Source organism: Meleagris gallopavo, chromosome Z (genome assembly GCF_905368555.1).
Source record: "Meleagris gallopavo chromosome Z, MGAL_WU_HG_1.1, whole genome shotgun sequence".
Classification (NCBI taxonomy): Eukaryota; Metazoa; Chordata; class Aves; order Galliformes; family Phasianidae; genus Meleagris; species Meleagris gallopavo.
Genome location: NC_139435.1, coordinates 46,225,434 through 46,241,243, shown reverse-complemented (window position 1 = coordinate 46,241,243; position 15,810 = coordinate 46,225,434). Strand labels below are relative to the sequence as shown.

Genomic DNA, 15,810 nt, shown 5'->3' with positions numbered 1-15,810 from the left:
GAGTTGTTTCTGACTGTAGTAAGGATTTATGGATGAATGTTGTTACTTTAAAACACATAGAAATATGAACTGAGAGGTTAATCCTAAACCACTCACTGTTGAGCAGTTTACAGGATGAATCCTAACATGTCAATCTTAATGAATTCCTAAAACTATTCACTTCTCCCTTTTTTCCATATAATGTGTGAAATTACCTTACAGAGATAAATAAATAAATAAATAAATAAATAAATAAATAAATAAATAAATAAATAAACCAACACTATTATCTTGTATTCAAAAATGCACTATCTGCACCCTGCATCTTTGATAAATCTGCAACACATAAATTAGTTTTTTCAAACAGAAGAAAATGTGGTATTCAGTTTTCTTTGCTGGAAATGATGTTGCAAGCTCAGGTGCCTGCAGCTCCTGATTGGCTTCTGCTTTTTCAGCTGCTTTCCTCTGAGTTCACAGCTATGCTAAGCTTCTATGAAGGCAGAGTAAAAGGTACTAAGAAAGAAAGTTGAAGGGGAAAAAAAAAATGTTACTTCAAGTAATGACGCTTTTCTCATTCATTTTAAATAGTTTGAATCAGATCCATGAAAAAATAATAATACTTTTCCTGTTCTCTTCAAGACACAAAGAAAAATTTACATTGCTGGTTGGCAAGTAGGAAGAAACTACATTTTAAAAAAAGGACCATAGCCAATAGCTATCTTGTTTTTCTCAACTAGAGGTCAGTAGCTCACTGTGCCTCCAATGCTAAGGAGATCTAAACCAAATTTGACCTTTTTTTAATAACATTCCAAATGTGATTTATAAATTACATGGCATGCTGTTGCTAGCTCAAGGCCAACTGTGATGTCAAATGGTATTTTACAGGCTGATTTCTAAAATGAAAGAACATAAGAATGTAACCTAAAGGACAATATGCAAGCTGCATATTGTCAGTTATTATTAGCTAAGAGACATGCAATTAACTGCAGGTAGACAGTATCTCCTGTGCAGATGGTCACTGGATTTCTGGACAAATTGAAGAACTAGTTATAAGCTATGTGCTTTGTATATCTAGTTAATTGCCATAGCAACAGAAGGCAGAAACATATGTTTAAGTGGAAAGTTAGATTGTCAGATGGAAAATCTTTCTGCTAAATATTGCTAATGTTTTATCTTTCTGATGTTTAATTATAATAATACCTGATTTACACTGATAGATCCAGTTTATACATATAATTCACATCAGTGTCATATTTAAACATCATTTTTTATATTATTGTTTAAGTGATTGCTGCAATAGGGAAATCACAAAATACTGATAGAGACTTTATGTCCCTTTGAAGGATGCTGAAGGAACTGGGAGTAATAGTAGGAGATTGTGCTTTTCTTGATTCCAGTTGGTGACTGGGACCTGGGTAGAAGGAGGGGAATCTATCAGTTAAATGAATGGCTGCATGGATTGTGTCACACACAAGTTTTGGAGTTCTGTGATCTTGGATGCATCTTCAAGGTCAGTAGTCTAGATGAAGTGCCTCTACACCAGAGCATGGAGTCTGGGAAATAAACAGAAGATGGAAGCCATGGTGCAATTAGAAAACAATGACTTAATTCCTATCACAGAAACATGGTGAGATGAATCGTACAACTGGAATTCTACAGTCAAATGCTAAAAGCTTTTTAGAAGGGATAGGCGGTGCAGGTGAGACATTGCCCTCTAAGATAAGGAGTAGATAGACTGTGAAGAATTGCCTCTGAGAAATGTCCATGGTCATATGGATTAAAATTAGGAACCATATCACTGAAGGTCATCCTGTGGTTGGGATCTATGGCAGGCTGTCTGATCAAGAGCAGCCTATTGATGAAGCTTTCTTGCTTCAGTTCCAAGAAGTATCATGTTCACAGCTCTCATTCTGGTGGGGGATTTCTAACACCTGGATATCTGCTTGGAAGGCAACATGGCAGGCTGGAAACAATCCAGGAGACTCCTGGAATCTGCTGAAGATGACTTGCTGGTTCAGGTACTGGGTGAAACAAGCAAAAGTGAAGCTTTATTGGACCTGGTGCTCATGTGGGCTGTAACAACCATGCTCTGGTTGAGTTTGTGATCTCAAGTAATATGTACCTGGCAAAAAGCAAAGTCAGGACACTGAACTTCAGGCTGTGTAAGGAGTTACTAGATGAGATCTCCTGGGAAACTGTCCTCAGGAACAAAGACCAGAACAGAGCTGGCAGCTCTTTAAGGACACCTTTCTGAGAGCACAAGAACTCTCCATCCCCCAGCATACGAAATCAAGCAGCAGAGGTAGGAAACCAACATGGCTGAGCAAGGACTTGCTAATCAGATTGGGGGATAAGACAGAAATGCACAGGCAGCAGAAGCAGGGAACTGTGGCCTGGGAAGAATAGAGGAATGCCATCTGGACTCAGAGGGATGGGATCAGAAATGGCAAGGCACAGATGGAATTAAACTCTGTGAGAGATGTGAAAAATAACAAAAAGGACTTGTACTAGTACAGAAAGGAAAGGTGAAGAAGATATGATAAATATGAAGTGAGAAATGGCAACAGTGGACTTGGAGAAGGTTCAGGTACTCAGCAAGTTCTTTGCCTGAGTCTTCACTGGCAGTCAGGCTTCTCATGTCTCTCAGTTCTCAAAACATCCAGGTGGGCTCTGGGGGAGTAAAATCCCTCCAACTGTAAGTTCAAGAGCATCTGATAAGACTGAGTATACACAGGTCTGTGGGACCAGATGTCATGCATCCCAGTGTCTTGAAGGAACTGGCTGATGTAGTTGTTGAGCAACTCTCAGAAAAGCTGTGGCTATTAATTGAAGTCTTAAACATCGCTCCCGTTTTTAAGAAAGGGTGAAAGGAAGACCTGGGGAATTGTAGGCCAGTACGTCTCACCTCCATGCCTGGGAAGATCATGGAATGGATCCTCTGGCAGTTCCATTAAGGCACATGCAAGACAAGAACTGTGACAACCAGTACGGCTTCTCCAAGGGAGAATTGTGTCTGACAATCTAGTGGCCTTCTATGATGGAGTGATCGAGTGATCAGTACAAAAAGGAAGGGTCACTGATGTCATCTACCAGAATTTCTTCAAGAACTTTGATATGCTTTCATATCATATTTTTATATCTAAATTGGAAAAATATGAACTTGAAGAGTGGATTATTCAGTGGATAAGGAATTGGTTGGATAGCTGCAGCCAGAGGATTGTGGTCAGTAGTTCTGTGCCCAGGTGGAGGCCGCTGACAAGTGGTATCCTTCAGAGGTTCGTCTTCAGTCCAGTGCTCTTTAGAATCTTTATCAGTGACCTAGATAGTGGGGTTGAGTGTACCCTCAGCAAGCTTGCTGATGGCATTGAGCTGAATGGTGGATATAATGGAAGGAATGCAATTCAAAGAGACCAGGACAAGCTTGAAAAGTGGGCCACCGATAACCTAATGACATCAGCAAGGCCAAATGCAAGACCAAGTGCAAGGCACAAGGCTTAGGGCAATCCCAGTGTACTAACTGGGAGAAGCACTCATTGAGAACAGACCTGTGGAGAAGGATTTGGGTATTTTGGTGGATAAAAGTTTGATGTGATCCAGCAGTGTATACCTGCAGCCAAGGAGGACAGCTGTATCCTGGGCAGAAGAGGGGTGGCAGCAGGATGAGGGAGGAGGTTGTTCCCCCTCTACTCTGCCCTCATGAGGTCCCACCTGGAGTACTGTATCCAGGCCTGGGACCCCCAGTACAAAAACACTGGGGAGCAGTTGGAGTGAATTCCAGAGGAGGCCACAAAGATGACCAGATAGCTGGAATGCCTCACCTAGGAAGAAAGATTGAGGGATCTGAGTTTGTTCAGTCTGGACAGGACAAGACTCCAGGGAAAACTCACAGCCTCACAGTGTAAACAGGAGAGAGACTGACTTTTTACATGGGCTGATAGTGATAAGACAAGGGGAAATGGTTTTAGACTAAAGGAGAAGATGGAGAATTAGGTGTTCAGAGTAAATTCTTTCCTCAGAGGGTGGTGAGGCACTGGCATAGGCTGCCCAGAGTGAATGCTCCATCCCTGGAATGTTCAAGGCCAAGTTGGGTAGGGCCCTGGGCAGCCTCATCTAGTGAGTGGTGTCCCTTCCCATGGCAGTGGGATTGCAACTAGATGATAACTAAGGTCCCCTCCAATATAACCTTTCTATAATTCTAAGTTAATATGATGATTATTATTTAGTATTCTTGCTTAAAATAATATTTTAACCTTATGCTAACTTTTTTAAAATTTCACTATAAAAAGTCTGTATTTTACTTGAAATTTTTTTTCATCGGACAGTTAGATTTCATTGGTCTTGTCTGATCTGATACCATGTAAAAGGAGAGTAGAAATTTTATTTACAACATAGGATCTGCACTTCATTTTTTCTGTGTGGTGTAGGTAGTGTGTTGTGCTTTCCTGCTATTTTGCCTGAAGGAACTTGACTGATGATAAGGCTTGCACAAACCAAAACAGCCCTGTTGAGTATAAACAACATACATCCATATATTGACCCTGTGTAACATCAGGGCAAAGTTTCAATACTGTGTCTTGCCTCCCAGGGTCCCATTGCTTGTTTGTCTAAGTTTTTCAAGCCCTCAACCTAGGTTCTCCACTGCTTTAAATTACAGGTGGTTCCTATTGCCCTCAGCTGAGCTAAAGTGAATTTCTGTAAACATTTCTGAAGGGCAGTTGTTCTTCAGAATATTTCTTTTCTTGCGTGGCTTTGAACTTTCTGTCATAAACCACTTACAAACTATGTGCAGTGGAGTAAATTCCCATTTCAGGGACATGAGGAGATATAGCAAGTAGAAAAATAGCAAGAACGTGTTAATGCACTTTACAAATTTAGAAGTTTTACATGCCTGGTATCTATTCAGAACTTGAAGAAATAATAAATATCATACTATACATTACTTTATTCATAGAAACATAGAATCATGGCATTATTTGAGTTGGAAGAGACCCTTGAAGGTCATCTTGTTCAACTCCCCTGCAATGAACAGGGATACCACCCCCTAGATCATGCTGCTCAGGGCTCTGTCCAGCCTGACCTTGAACGTCTCCAGGGACAGTACATCCACTGTCTTTCTAGGCTGCCTGTGCCAGTGCCTCACTATCCTTATTGTGAAGAATTTCTTCTCTATATCCACTCTTTTAGTTTGAAACCATTTCCCCTTGTCCTGTCACAATTAATAAAGAAGGATGTCCCCTTCTTTCTTATAACCCCCTTCAAATACTGAAAGGTCTCTATAAGGTCTTCCCGGAGCACTCCCAACTTTCTCAGTCTGTCCTCACAGGGGAGATATTCCATCCTTTGTATTATTTTGGGGGCACATATCTGGACATACTCCAACAGGTCAGTGTCTCTTCTGTACTGAGGACTTCACATCTAAATGCAGTAATCCAAGTGAGGTCTAAGAAGTGCTGAGAAGAAGGAGCAGGATCACCTCCTTCATTCCGCTGATCATGCTTCTTTTGATACAGCCCAGGCACAGTTGGCTTGCTGGATTTTGAGAGCACACTGCTGGCTCATGACCAGCTTGCAATCCACCAGTACCATCATGTCCTTTTCAGCAGCACCATGCTCTATCTTTACATTGCTGTGCTTGTACTGACAGTGGGGGTTGCCATAACCCAGGTAAAAGACTTTGCACTTTGTTGAACCTCATGAGGTTCATGTGGGCCCGCTGCTCAGCCTGTCTAGGTTTCTCTGGATGGCATCCTGTCCCCTTGATGTATTGACCATACTACTGACAGTGACAGTATCATTGATGAAGATATTAAAATGTGTTAGTCCCAGCACTGACCCCTGAGGCACACCATTTGTCACTGATCTCCATCTGGACATTGAGACATTGACCGCCATTATAAAAAAAGCCACTAGGTTGTCAGGCAGAAGTTGTCTCTTGTGAAGCTATGTTGATTGTTGTCTCTTGTGAAGCTATGTTGATTGTCTGGGATCACCTCCTTGTATCCCTGGGCTTTAGCATAGCTTCCAGCAGGATCTGCTCTATCATCTTCCCCAGCACAAAGGTGAGGCTGGCTAAGAGACTTTCTGAATATCAACTGAAAAGGAAGAATGTCTTTTTTTTCTTCCCTTACATCACTACATAAGCAGAGGTGCGTGAGCATGTCTGTTTGAAACACATATCCATTTATATTTAAAAAGCGTGCCCAGTTTTTTATAGTGAAAGGCATCTTCCAGTTGTGAATTGTTCTAAAGTAAAACAGAATGCCTTTAAACAGCAGTTCTCTTTCTGCTAAAAAATCAGAACATTTTTCACCATCTTTGATCTAATGTCATTCACCTGTAGCTTTGTAGCTCTTCATTGTGAAAAGAAATACTCCACCAAGCAAGAACAAAAATTTTCAACACAAGTAAATGGATTGTTCAGATCTGCAAATTTCATTCTTGCTTGAAAAAGTATTTTTCAATGAATTACAATAAAGATATAATTTCTGAAAGAAGGGAATATAACTGTCAGAAATATTTTTCATTCAGCTTTCTTTTGAACTTGAAATGAATAGTTCCCCTTTATTTGTCATACTCATGAGATGTAATCCATTGAAACAAAATCCAAATGGAAGCAAGATCTAATTACTCTTTTTAAATAGTCTGCCTTTAATATGATATTCAGGCTGGGCGTTAAGAAATACTGCTTCTCCAAAAGAGTAGTCAGGCACTGGAATGGGCTGCCCAGAGAGGTGGTGGAGTCACCAGTCCTGAAGGTGTTCAAGGAACGTTTGGATGTTGTGTTGAGGGCCTTGATATAGTGAGAGCTAATTGGTGGCAGGTGTAGGTCTTTTCCAACCTTGATGATTCGGTAATTCTGTGATTTTATGAGCAGGATTAACTGCTCCAAGAACCTGTTTGAAATACTCTGGACAAAAAATATGGTTAACATTCAACAGACAGTATACCGACTTCATCATCTGAGACTTGGATGTTAAAGTCTCAGCTCTTTGCTATTATCCCAAATAGCAGGAAGCAATAATGCTAAGGCCAATGCAGACTTTCATGTAATTTTAGTTTCTGTAGGACATGAGATCCAGAAACACTCTCTGCAGAGAATCAGGCTCCCTGAATATCTGAGGTATCCACTGACACAATGCAACAAACAATTCTACCCTCTGCCCCCACCTGTTAATTAGTCCTGCGGATGCGCCCTGAAACCTGCCTTTAAGCTCCGCATTTACAGCAAGCATTGGTTATAATAAATTCAATTTTCCCAAGTTATTCTTCCTTAGATAGTTATTCTAAATTATCTTGTCATAAAACTTACTACAGTGCTCTTTTTAAAATATGAATCAATTTACATTGTCATAATTTGAATATGTTGCTTAGGGCATAAAACACTTAGTTCTAATGAAAAATCTTGGTGAGTATTTAAAGGAAGACAACCAAATAGCTTGTTTGACACAGCTATAAGCAAGATTTGTTTATATTTCAGAAATCTTTTTTGGCAGAGAATATCATTCTGTATGTACTTTCTATAGTTGTGTTCATTTTTCTCAAACCGGTCATAAATTATCATACATAAAAGCACACTATCATACATTTTCTACTTTTTTATTTTAAAAGCACCTGTAAAATACTGAGATACAGAGGAGCTACACACATATGTATGTGGGGAATATGTACGTGTAAACTTGCTGAAGCTTCTGAGTGAAAGTTTTAGTAACTTACACCTTTTAAGTATGCAGCCTGACATAAACAGATATTCCCAGTATAAAAATAAAAATAAACTAAAAGCTTCAATCTACTATTACATACACAGGTACCTGGTGATTTAGGATCTGCGCTGTTGTGTGAGGCTGCCCATACTAGGGAGCAAGCATCCTTCAGCAGATATCTTCCCAGTTTCCTGCACTCTTCTACTTGCATGTTCTATAGTTCTTGGCTATAGATCCTATCCCTAGCAGTTTATCTCACTTTACTAATACCTAAATAAAGAGTACCACAGTTTAATTACGCAGTGTGTGAAACAGCACGACCGTTAGGTGGCTAATTCATTTCATTCTACAGGGACAATGCAATGTTGGCTGTGATTGATCTCCATGCCATTTATGATGTTATGGACATCTATCATACCTCCTCCTTTCTTCCAAGTTTCTTGACTTCATCAGTGAGCTTAAGCTGAGGTAAAATGAAGAATGAAAAATTCAGTAGTAAATTTTCTATCCCTGGAGGTTTTTGAGAAAAGAGTAGATGTGGCACTGTGGGACACGGTTTAAGGGCATGGTGGCGATGGGTTGATGGTTGAACTTGATGAGCTTCGTGGTCTTCTCCAACCTTAATGATTCTATGATTCTAAATTTGCCACTGGTCTACAGCAACACATCCAGTATATCTGCTCATGGAATGTTATATTTCATGCCGGTCACATTTGGGGATATTCGCACAGCTTCTCTCGTTATTTGATAAATCTGTTTTCCTAAAATCCTTGTTCTGATCTAGCAATTTTAATTTCCTGAGACTGTATCTTGAATTTTGAAGAATGGTAAATTTTACAATTGCATAAATTAATATCTGAAACAGATGAGCTCAATTTCAGGTAATAATGACATTGTGTGTAAATTTACATACACTTTCGTGGTTCTAAGAAAAATAGTATAATCCAACTTTTTCATCTGTTTTTGTTCCTTACTTTGACTCAAATATTTTCACTTTGCACAAATGCATGTGGGTATGGATAGCGAGTAGGTGGATTCTTCTGATAAACAAAGACTTTTTTTGTTGTAAGTCTCAGTCAAAATGCTATTTCTGAGATGTCTTCCACAGGAAAAATGAAATAGAGAATAAAAGACTTTTCCAGTTGCTGTGCAGCAAGAATTGTTTGTGGCTCTGCATTGCTTATCATCTGAATTGGTAAAAAAAACCAACAGATAAATTGCATGCATGTGCAAGAAATCAAAGGGAAGAATCTTTTAAGCTTTCTTTGCTGTGGATTGTACCTTGCTAATTTTAATGAGTTTGCTTTCTTTTATTGTATGCTGTATTAATACAAATGATACTCAAATTCAGATGAAATCTTAGCCAAGCTCTAGCTAATTTACGTAATCAAGACTAGACTATACTTGGACAACAAGCAACTTTTCCTGACAAAAATGCTTCTTCTTTTTCCTTAGAGTCCCAGCACTGTGTTTCTGTGGCCAGTCTTTCTGAAATTTTATCATTTTATCTTAACTGCTGGGAGCTTGAATGCTGAGGTTCCAGGCAAGGAGGGAAATATATCGCTTGTGAAAGAGCATCACTTGTGGAGCTCTTTCTTGTACATGTTTTCTTGAAAATGCCAAGCTGATAGCACTTGAGAGAAGCTTAAAGACTAAAATAGTAGTCTAAATTCTCTTCTGAGAATTTAGTAGACTAAAATTCTCTTCTGAATTCAGCGTCTGACATTTTTCCTAAGAACTTCAAAGAAGTTTTTCATTCTGCACTAATTCAGTCATATAAGCACTTGTTCTAGAGGATCATACTCCTTTTGTGCTTTATGCAAATGAAAATCACTCATTTGAAGTCAAAAAGACATCAAATAATGTTTTTGTAAATGAAAAGACATTTGAAGACATTGAAGATTACCCATATAAACCAAAAATATCTCAGGAGGGTGATCTGACCATTTTGCTGAAAAAGAAATGCTGTGTCCTTTGAATTTGAATCACGACTCTTAGGAGAAAAAATTGGCACTGTTCTAACACAGACTAGAGTTTTGGAACTCACTGATATACTGATTAACACATGCTATTGGAAATAATGTATTTATATGCCTTAGACTGTGTTAAGATATTTTTAATTGAATCACGAACTGCTTACCAATGCTATTAATGCTTATGGTAACATTTTTCAACAGAATATGATAATGTCCTTTATAGTCACTAACTTTATCATAGCGTATGCAATGGTGAGTAAGTGTCCTTCTAATGCTAGTTCATCCAAAACAGTAACAGAATCTCCTAGGATTAACTTGACGTGATACAAATGTCAAGTAAAAAGGCAGTTAATTTTTAAAATGGTAATGGTGATTTGAACTGTGGGCTGAATCTGCACCTCATGTCTTAGCCAGGTATGCAGGTCCAGAACTCACACAGGCCCTGAGTCACATGTGTACAGTTCTTTCTCTGGCCCTAGAGATTTCAGGGTTTTTCTGTCTCCTTTGGCTCTGCTGTGTGGAGTTTCAGGCTCTTCACTCACTTTGTCACTTCCTTTTGGTTCCCATTGATGTCAGTTCTAGACATTACTTTTTGGTTTCAGGTATCTGATGTTTTAATAAGACATCGCTCCCTTCTGTCTGAGAAATAACACTGTGTAGACCTTCATTAAGGAGGAATGTCGTTTTACCCTAGGATTGGGTATTTGTCAGACGTCTTATAAAACACTAGTCCAAGGAGTACCTTGGTATGTAAAATAGCGTGTGTGAAAGAATAGTCCTCCTTGAACCCGGCAAATGTCAGCCGTGAAGGAATATCTCTCTTGGAGCTTTCCTAACCCAGTCATTGCTCAGTTCTCAAGCTTGGCTACCCAGGCACCAACCTTCTTGCTGCTTGCCTTTTAGGTTTTCCAAGGAAATTTTGACAATGACACACACCGGAAGAATGTCATTGACCCTCCGATCTACGCCCGGCACATCCGCATCATCCCGTGGTCATGGTACGGCCGGATCACCCTGCGGTCAGAGCTGCTGGGCTGCACGGAGGAGGACTGAGGTGGGGTTCTGCTGGGCATCACAGCTCTCGATACCCCTACCAGTCCCTTTGTAGAAGAAACTGTGCAAAGCCTGTAGGAAGCTGAGTGGGTTTTTCATGATCAAGTGCTCATTTTATGGTAGGCCGCTAAATGTCTTTCGCAAGGAGGTCTAAGCCTGCCCTTTAAATGATCCAATCCGATTTTTCCTTGAAATATGTTAGTGTTGTCCCTTTTGCTGTGGCATTATCTTTCTAGCTCTCCTTTAATTTGTTCACAGTAGTTGAAATGTGTTAGGGGAAAACAGCAGCATCCTTTTTACAAGGGAAGAGAAAGAGCATGACAAAGCTCATTTGCAGCTTCAGTAACATTGGGCTGACAAGTTCTCCATAAATCATACTGTCATCTTACTTGCAAAAAGTGATACTGCAGCTTTTAGCAATAAGTTTACTTGGGGATGACTGCATTATAGTAATTGTGCCTATCAAACACTGTCAGTATTTTTGACATATATTTTGGAAAATACTTTGTGGTACCGTAAAATACAGTACCTGTGATATTACTAGCTACCTTTCATTATTCTTATCTAAACAGCAGAGTTCATTCACCTAAAGGGTTGTCCTAGCTAGCCCCATGTTCCTTCTCAATTTTGCACGTTACAGACATAACCTTCATCCTTTCTGTTCAGTATCACTGTTATTTTCTTTGAAAGACCTGTTTGTATATGGAACAAAATTTGCTGTCAGTACATTATGAAGTTAATGAATTTGCCAAAGTATATTAATTCTGCTTGAATGGTGTTCTTGCAAGGAGGCTGAGGTGAGACAGGGGGGTACTTGTGGTTTCATGTCTTCAGTACATGCAAAGGTAAATGCACAGTGCACAGCATAAACCCTGAACCCACTGCATGACTTACCCAAGAGTGAACTGCCCGATATGGAGCTGCCCATCTGACTTCTTCCTTCAGAAACCTTCTTTCTGTGAGGAGACACGTGGAATGAAGGAATGAGGTGCAGTGAAGCATGTGGAAGGAATGACCTCCTTGCTGCTGGGAAATCCTTTTGGTGGGCCTTTCTAATGGCACCAGTCATGTTCTTTCTCCCAAGAACGGAGGCAAGAGGTGTTGTAGGAGTTCACTAGATTTGGGCACTTGGTTCCCTCTGTTCCCAGCTATGTCTTCACTGAGTATGCCACTGAGCCACAAGGAGGCTGATCTTTGTCATGCTTCATCTACAGAAATGCTTCATACTATGATGTTTTAAGAAAGTATGGCCAGTTAGGGCCCTAGGACCCAGAAAAAACTGATGGGATTTGAAAGATGCTAGAAGTATGGTTAGGCATTGGATGGCAGTGCAGATCCCATTGGGTGGAGGTGGAGAGTGCTGCTATGCCTTATAGGATTTAGAAACAGGTCAATGGACTTGTCTGTATGAGGTAGCTGAGCAGCAAGAGTGAGAGAGAAGGGGATGGGAAGGGCATTGCAGTCATGGTTCTGGTGTTTGTTTGCTGGGCAGTAACTTCACCCCAGTGATGGAGATAGTTATACCAACCTTGTGAAGCACTCTGAGCTTCCTAAGCACAAGGTGCTCCATGACGATGTAGCACCAAAACCTTTAAGACCTTGGGACAAGGAGTTAGGAGATGTTTTATTTGCTACCTGAAATAATGGCACATGGGACACACTGTTAACTTCATAACATGCTGATGGCAAAATATAAATTACTTATATATATATATACAGCTGCATGTTTTAGCAAATATCACTGAACTTACTTTCTGTCACCATTACATTCTCACTGAAACCAAAATGCTGAAGTATGAGCCTGAGTCCTGCTTCCCAGACAAATGCCCCATTGGCCCACAGTCTGCAAAGGGAAAAGTTTGCTTTGGAAACAAAACAGTTTGGATTTCAAAACCTGCATTTAATCACATTCTCCACCATAGAGAAAATATATAATCCATTTAACTGTGAAAGACCCTAGATTAGCAGCCAGGAATTTTACTTGCAAGAATTGGGGATATATAGGTGGCGGTTTTCGGATAGCGTCACTTAAACTGTCACATTTTAACAAACAGAACACCCTGCCTCTATAAAATGACTTAATCCTTAAACTGTATTTATACAACTATTTATTTTATAAGGCTTAGACATGTAAAGACTTCTACAGGAAAGTCTTATAAAGGTGAAAGTATGTGTACGAAATGTTGAAGTCCTGTGCAACACTGCTAAGTTTGTTCTTTATTTTTTATTTTGTGCTGCATAACAAAAGCCACTAGACTGTTAATGTCTTGTCTGTAACTGTGTTAACAGCATTCCTTAATGATGTATATATGAAGTGGTCTTCAAGCATAGTGAGTGATTTTAAAGAGAAAGTCAATCATGGGGATATGTAAAATTCTGGAGAAAAACTGTATTCTTAAGTTAACCACTGTCATTGTTTTGCACCTCAAACTCTTCATTAAAAAACAAAAACAAACAAAAACAATGTTTTTAAGGACACACAGTATTCAAAAAAGTCTAAAAACCATTTTTCAACTGAGTATTTATTTATAGATTGGAAGAATAACCATCTATCTAATGCCCTGTGTAACCTAAAAATGGGAGGCATTTCTGCAAATTGGAGTCTCTAGTTAATCAAATATTTTTAGTTTTGTTTTGGAATATTCATTCCCAAGTGATTATTTTTTTCATGTTTTGCAACTTTTGGTATTGTCTTCCATTGCTAATTTGATTGTTAACCATTTATCTGCATATAAAATAGTGTTGTTAGAATATCTAAAATAGTCACTTTATTTTGCATTAACTTTGAGTTGAGTCGTTTTATTCTTTTACTCTGTGTTAGCTTCCACCTGCCAGAAGCTTTCACAACCTGAAAACAAAGCTCTGTACTTTATAATAACATGCTCCAATAATCATATAGGTGATGCCCCGACACTTTCGGCCAGTGTGCTGTGGCTTTATTACTGAAATTATTCCTTAGTTGCCAGAAACTTTAAGTGGTATTGAGCAGCCATAGAACCAAACTGTATTTCTACTGTTATTTCATACTGAAATAATTCTTGATACCAGGTGTGGTCCGGTATTATGGTTTTTCTCTTTATTTTACTCTCCTCTCTTTGTGCACGAAAACCACTGAAAGAAGGGACAAGTGAAAAACAACTAACACAGCCGTACTTTCCCAGTGAAAGCAATTGGCATACAAAAAAGAGAAGCACATAAAGGATAAGTGGAAGAACGTTTTGAAAGGGTCCTTCGGTATTAATTGTGACAGTGATATTGAACAAGACTGGAAGTACGCTCTTAATTAAATTTCACTCTGAACCAGCTAAGTAGGCACCATTCTGTGGCTCTGTAACATACTATGGTTTTAGCCTGGGAAAACAAGCACTGGCACCAGGCTCAGTTTTACCTGTGTGAAGGGCTTATCATGCTACCTGGCTGTGGTCACCAGGTTGACTTTCTCTTTGGGAATGGCTGCATACAAATATATGTGAGTTTTGAAGACTAAGGATACTAAATGAGTGTATCTTTGCTATACAACAAATATGATCTATAATATTCAGTGCTGGCTTCTGATGTGTCAGTAATACAGAAGTGTCTTGGACACAAAGACGTTTGCAACCTTTCAAGCTGTGTAATATTCAAATGGTTTTGTATATACTTAAATTATGTAGGATGATGTAAAACCAGTATGACCTTGTCTAGTCTGCAAACTTAACAATAAAACTTTTGAAAAATGAGGCCATTTCTGAAGCACTTATATTGCAGTACCTTGAATGGATACAACTTATCTCAGCCAGACCTGCAGCAAATGCAGAGCAGAGATATGAGGTGGCATTTTCCTGGATTCCTTCGTGGGGTCTTTGTGGTAGGTAAGTTTGTTTCTGGCAAAATCAGCCCTGGTTCTGCGCTCCCTTCAATGTGTTCCCTTTGTTCTTACAGATAAAAAAAGCAAAGGTTTCATTGAGGATAAAAACATTTTTTATCTTAGTGCTGTCTGAATAAGCACCAGAAATATAAACAGACAATTTCATTTCCTTCAAGTCAGATTTTTCAGGATATGTATCAGTCCTTATCCTCTCTTCTCCACTCCTGCATAGGCAAATTAATTTCTGCAAAGATAAACAAGCTACTAGGAGACTTTCAACCAAGATTGCCTTGCAGGGCCAGTGCTTACTCACAACCATGCTTCTCCTTCACATCCTTGCTTTGCTGCCAGCCTGCCAGAGCAGAACTGCACCTATTACAGATGTCCAACAGCAGCTCTGCTGCAGTGCCTGGGAAAGGACCAAAACAGTCATACCTGACAGACAAAGCAATATTTGAATGGAAATGTTTCCAAAACTCAGGAAATTTAGTCTTTATTTTCTGTGATGGGAGGTGAAAGTAGTGCACGGAAAAGCTATTCACTACCACTGAGACTTTTAAAATATTTTAAAGATAGGTAGAATGGTATATCTTAAAGATAACAAGAGATAGAGTGTCAGTGGTTTACTCCTTACTCTGCTAGATTAAGTTCACAGATGCACATGCTTTTGTTGCAGTCCCATCTCATCCTCCGTCCTTCAACCAAAAGTAGTCTCCATCCGTGAGTACGCACTGACAGTAGTTACTCTGTCTGCCAAATGTGCAATCTGAACACTTAACAGTGTAATGTATTTCAACAGTAAACTCCCAGAAATGATGTTGTGAATTTCTTCTGATTGCATCTCTACCAGTCTTAAAAAGGAGAAGAATATAATGTTGCACATAAAGAGAGAATATCTTCTAGTGAATGGTGGCTGAATATTACTAATATAGTTACAAATGTCTGACAATGTACACCTTGAGTCTTCCTGACTTTTAATTATAAATTGCAATTTTTTCATGAAACCTGTGGCCTGCGCTTGATGAAATGAAAAGTGATTTTTCCTCTCATTCTTCATAATGCAGTTCCCCAGGAACTTTAATGAAGACAGTGAGGGAAAATAATTAATAATTCTCTTCATAATGGCAACTATTTATCAGTGTCCATCCTACCACACCTGTTGCTAATGAGCTCAAGGGATTAGCATGCATATCAACATTTATATCATTATGAAATATAAGTCCCTGGTACTTCTGTGATAAATACAATGACACTT

General features: G+C 39.2%; 1 protein-coding gene across 2 annotated transcripts in view; it reads left to right on the top strand.

The window, feature by feature from the left end:
• Positions 1-14,427, top strand: part of EDIL3 (EGF like and discoidin domains 3) — a 272,911-nt gene extending 258,484 nt beyond the window's left edge. For both annotated transcript variants that reach the window (XM_085213568.1, XM_085213567.1), the window contains one exon: positions 10,559-14,427. In XM_085213568.1, the coding sequence (XP_085069694.1) occupies positions 10,559-10,708 (150 nt within the window). In that variant the 3' untranslated portion in view covers positions 10,709-14,427. The remainder of the gene's footprint in view (positions 1-10,558) is intronic.
• Positions 14,428-15,810: the final 1,383 nt, after the last annotated feature.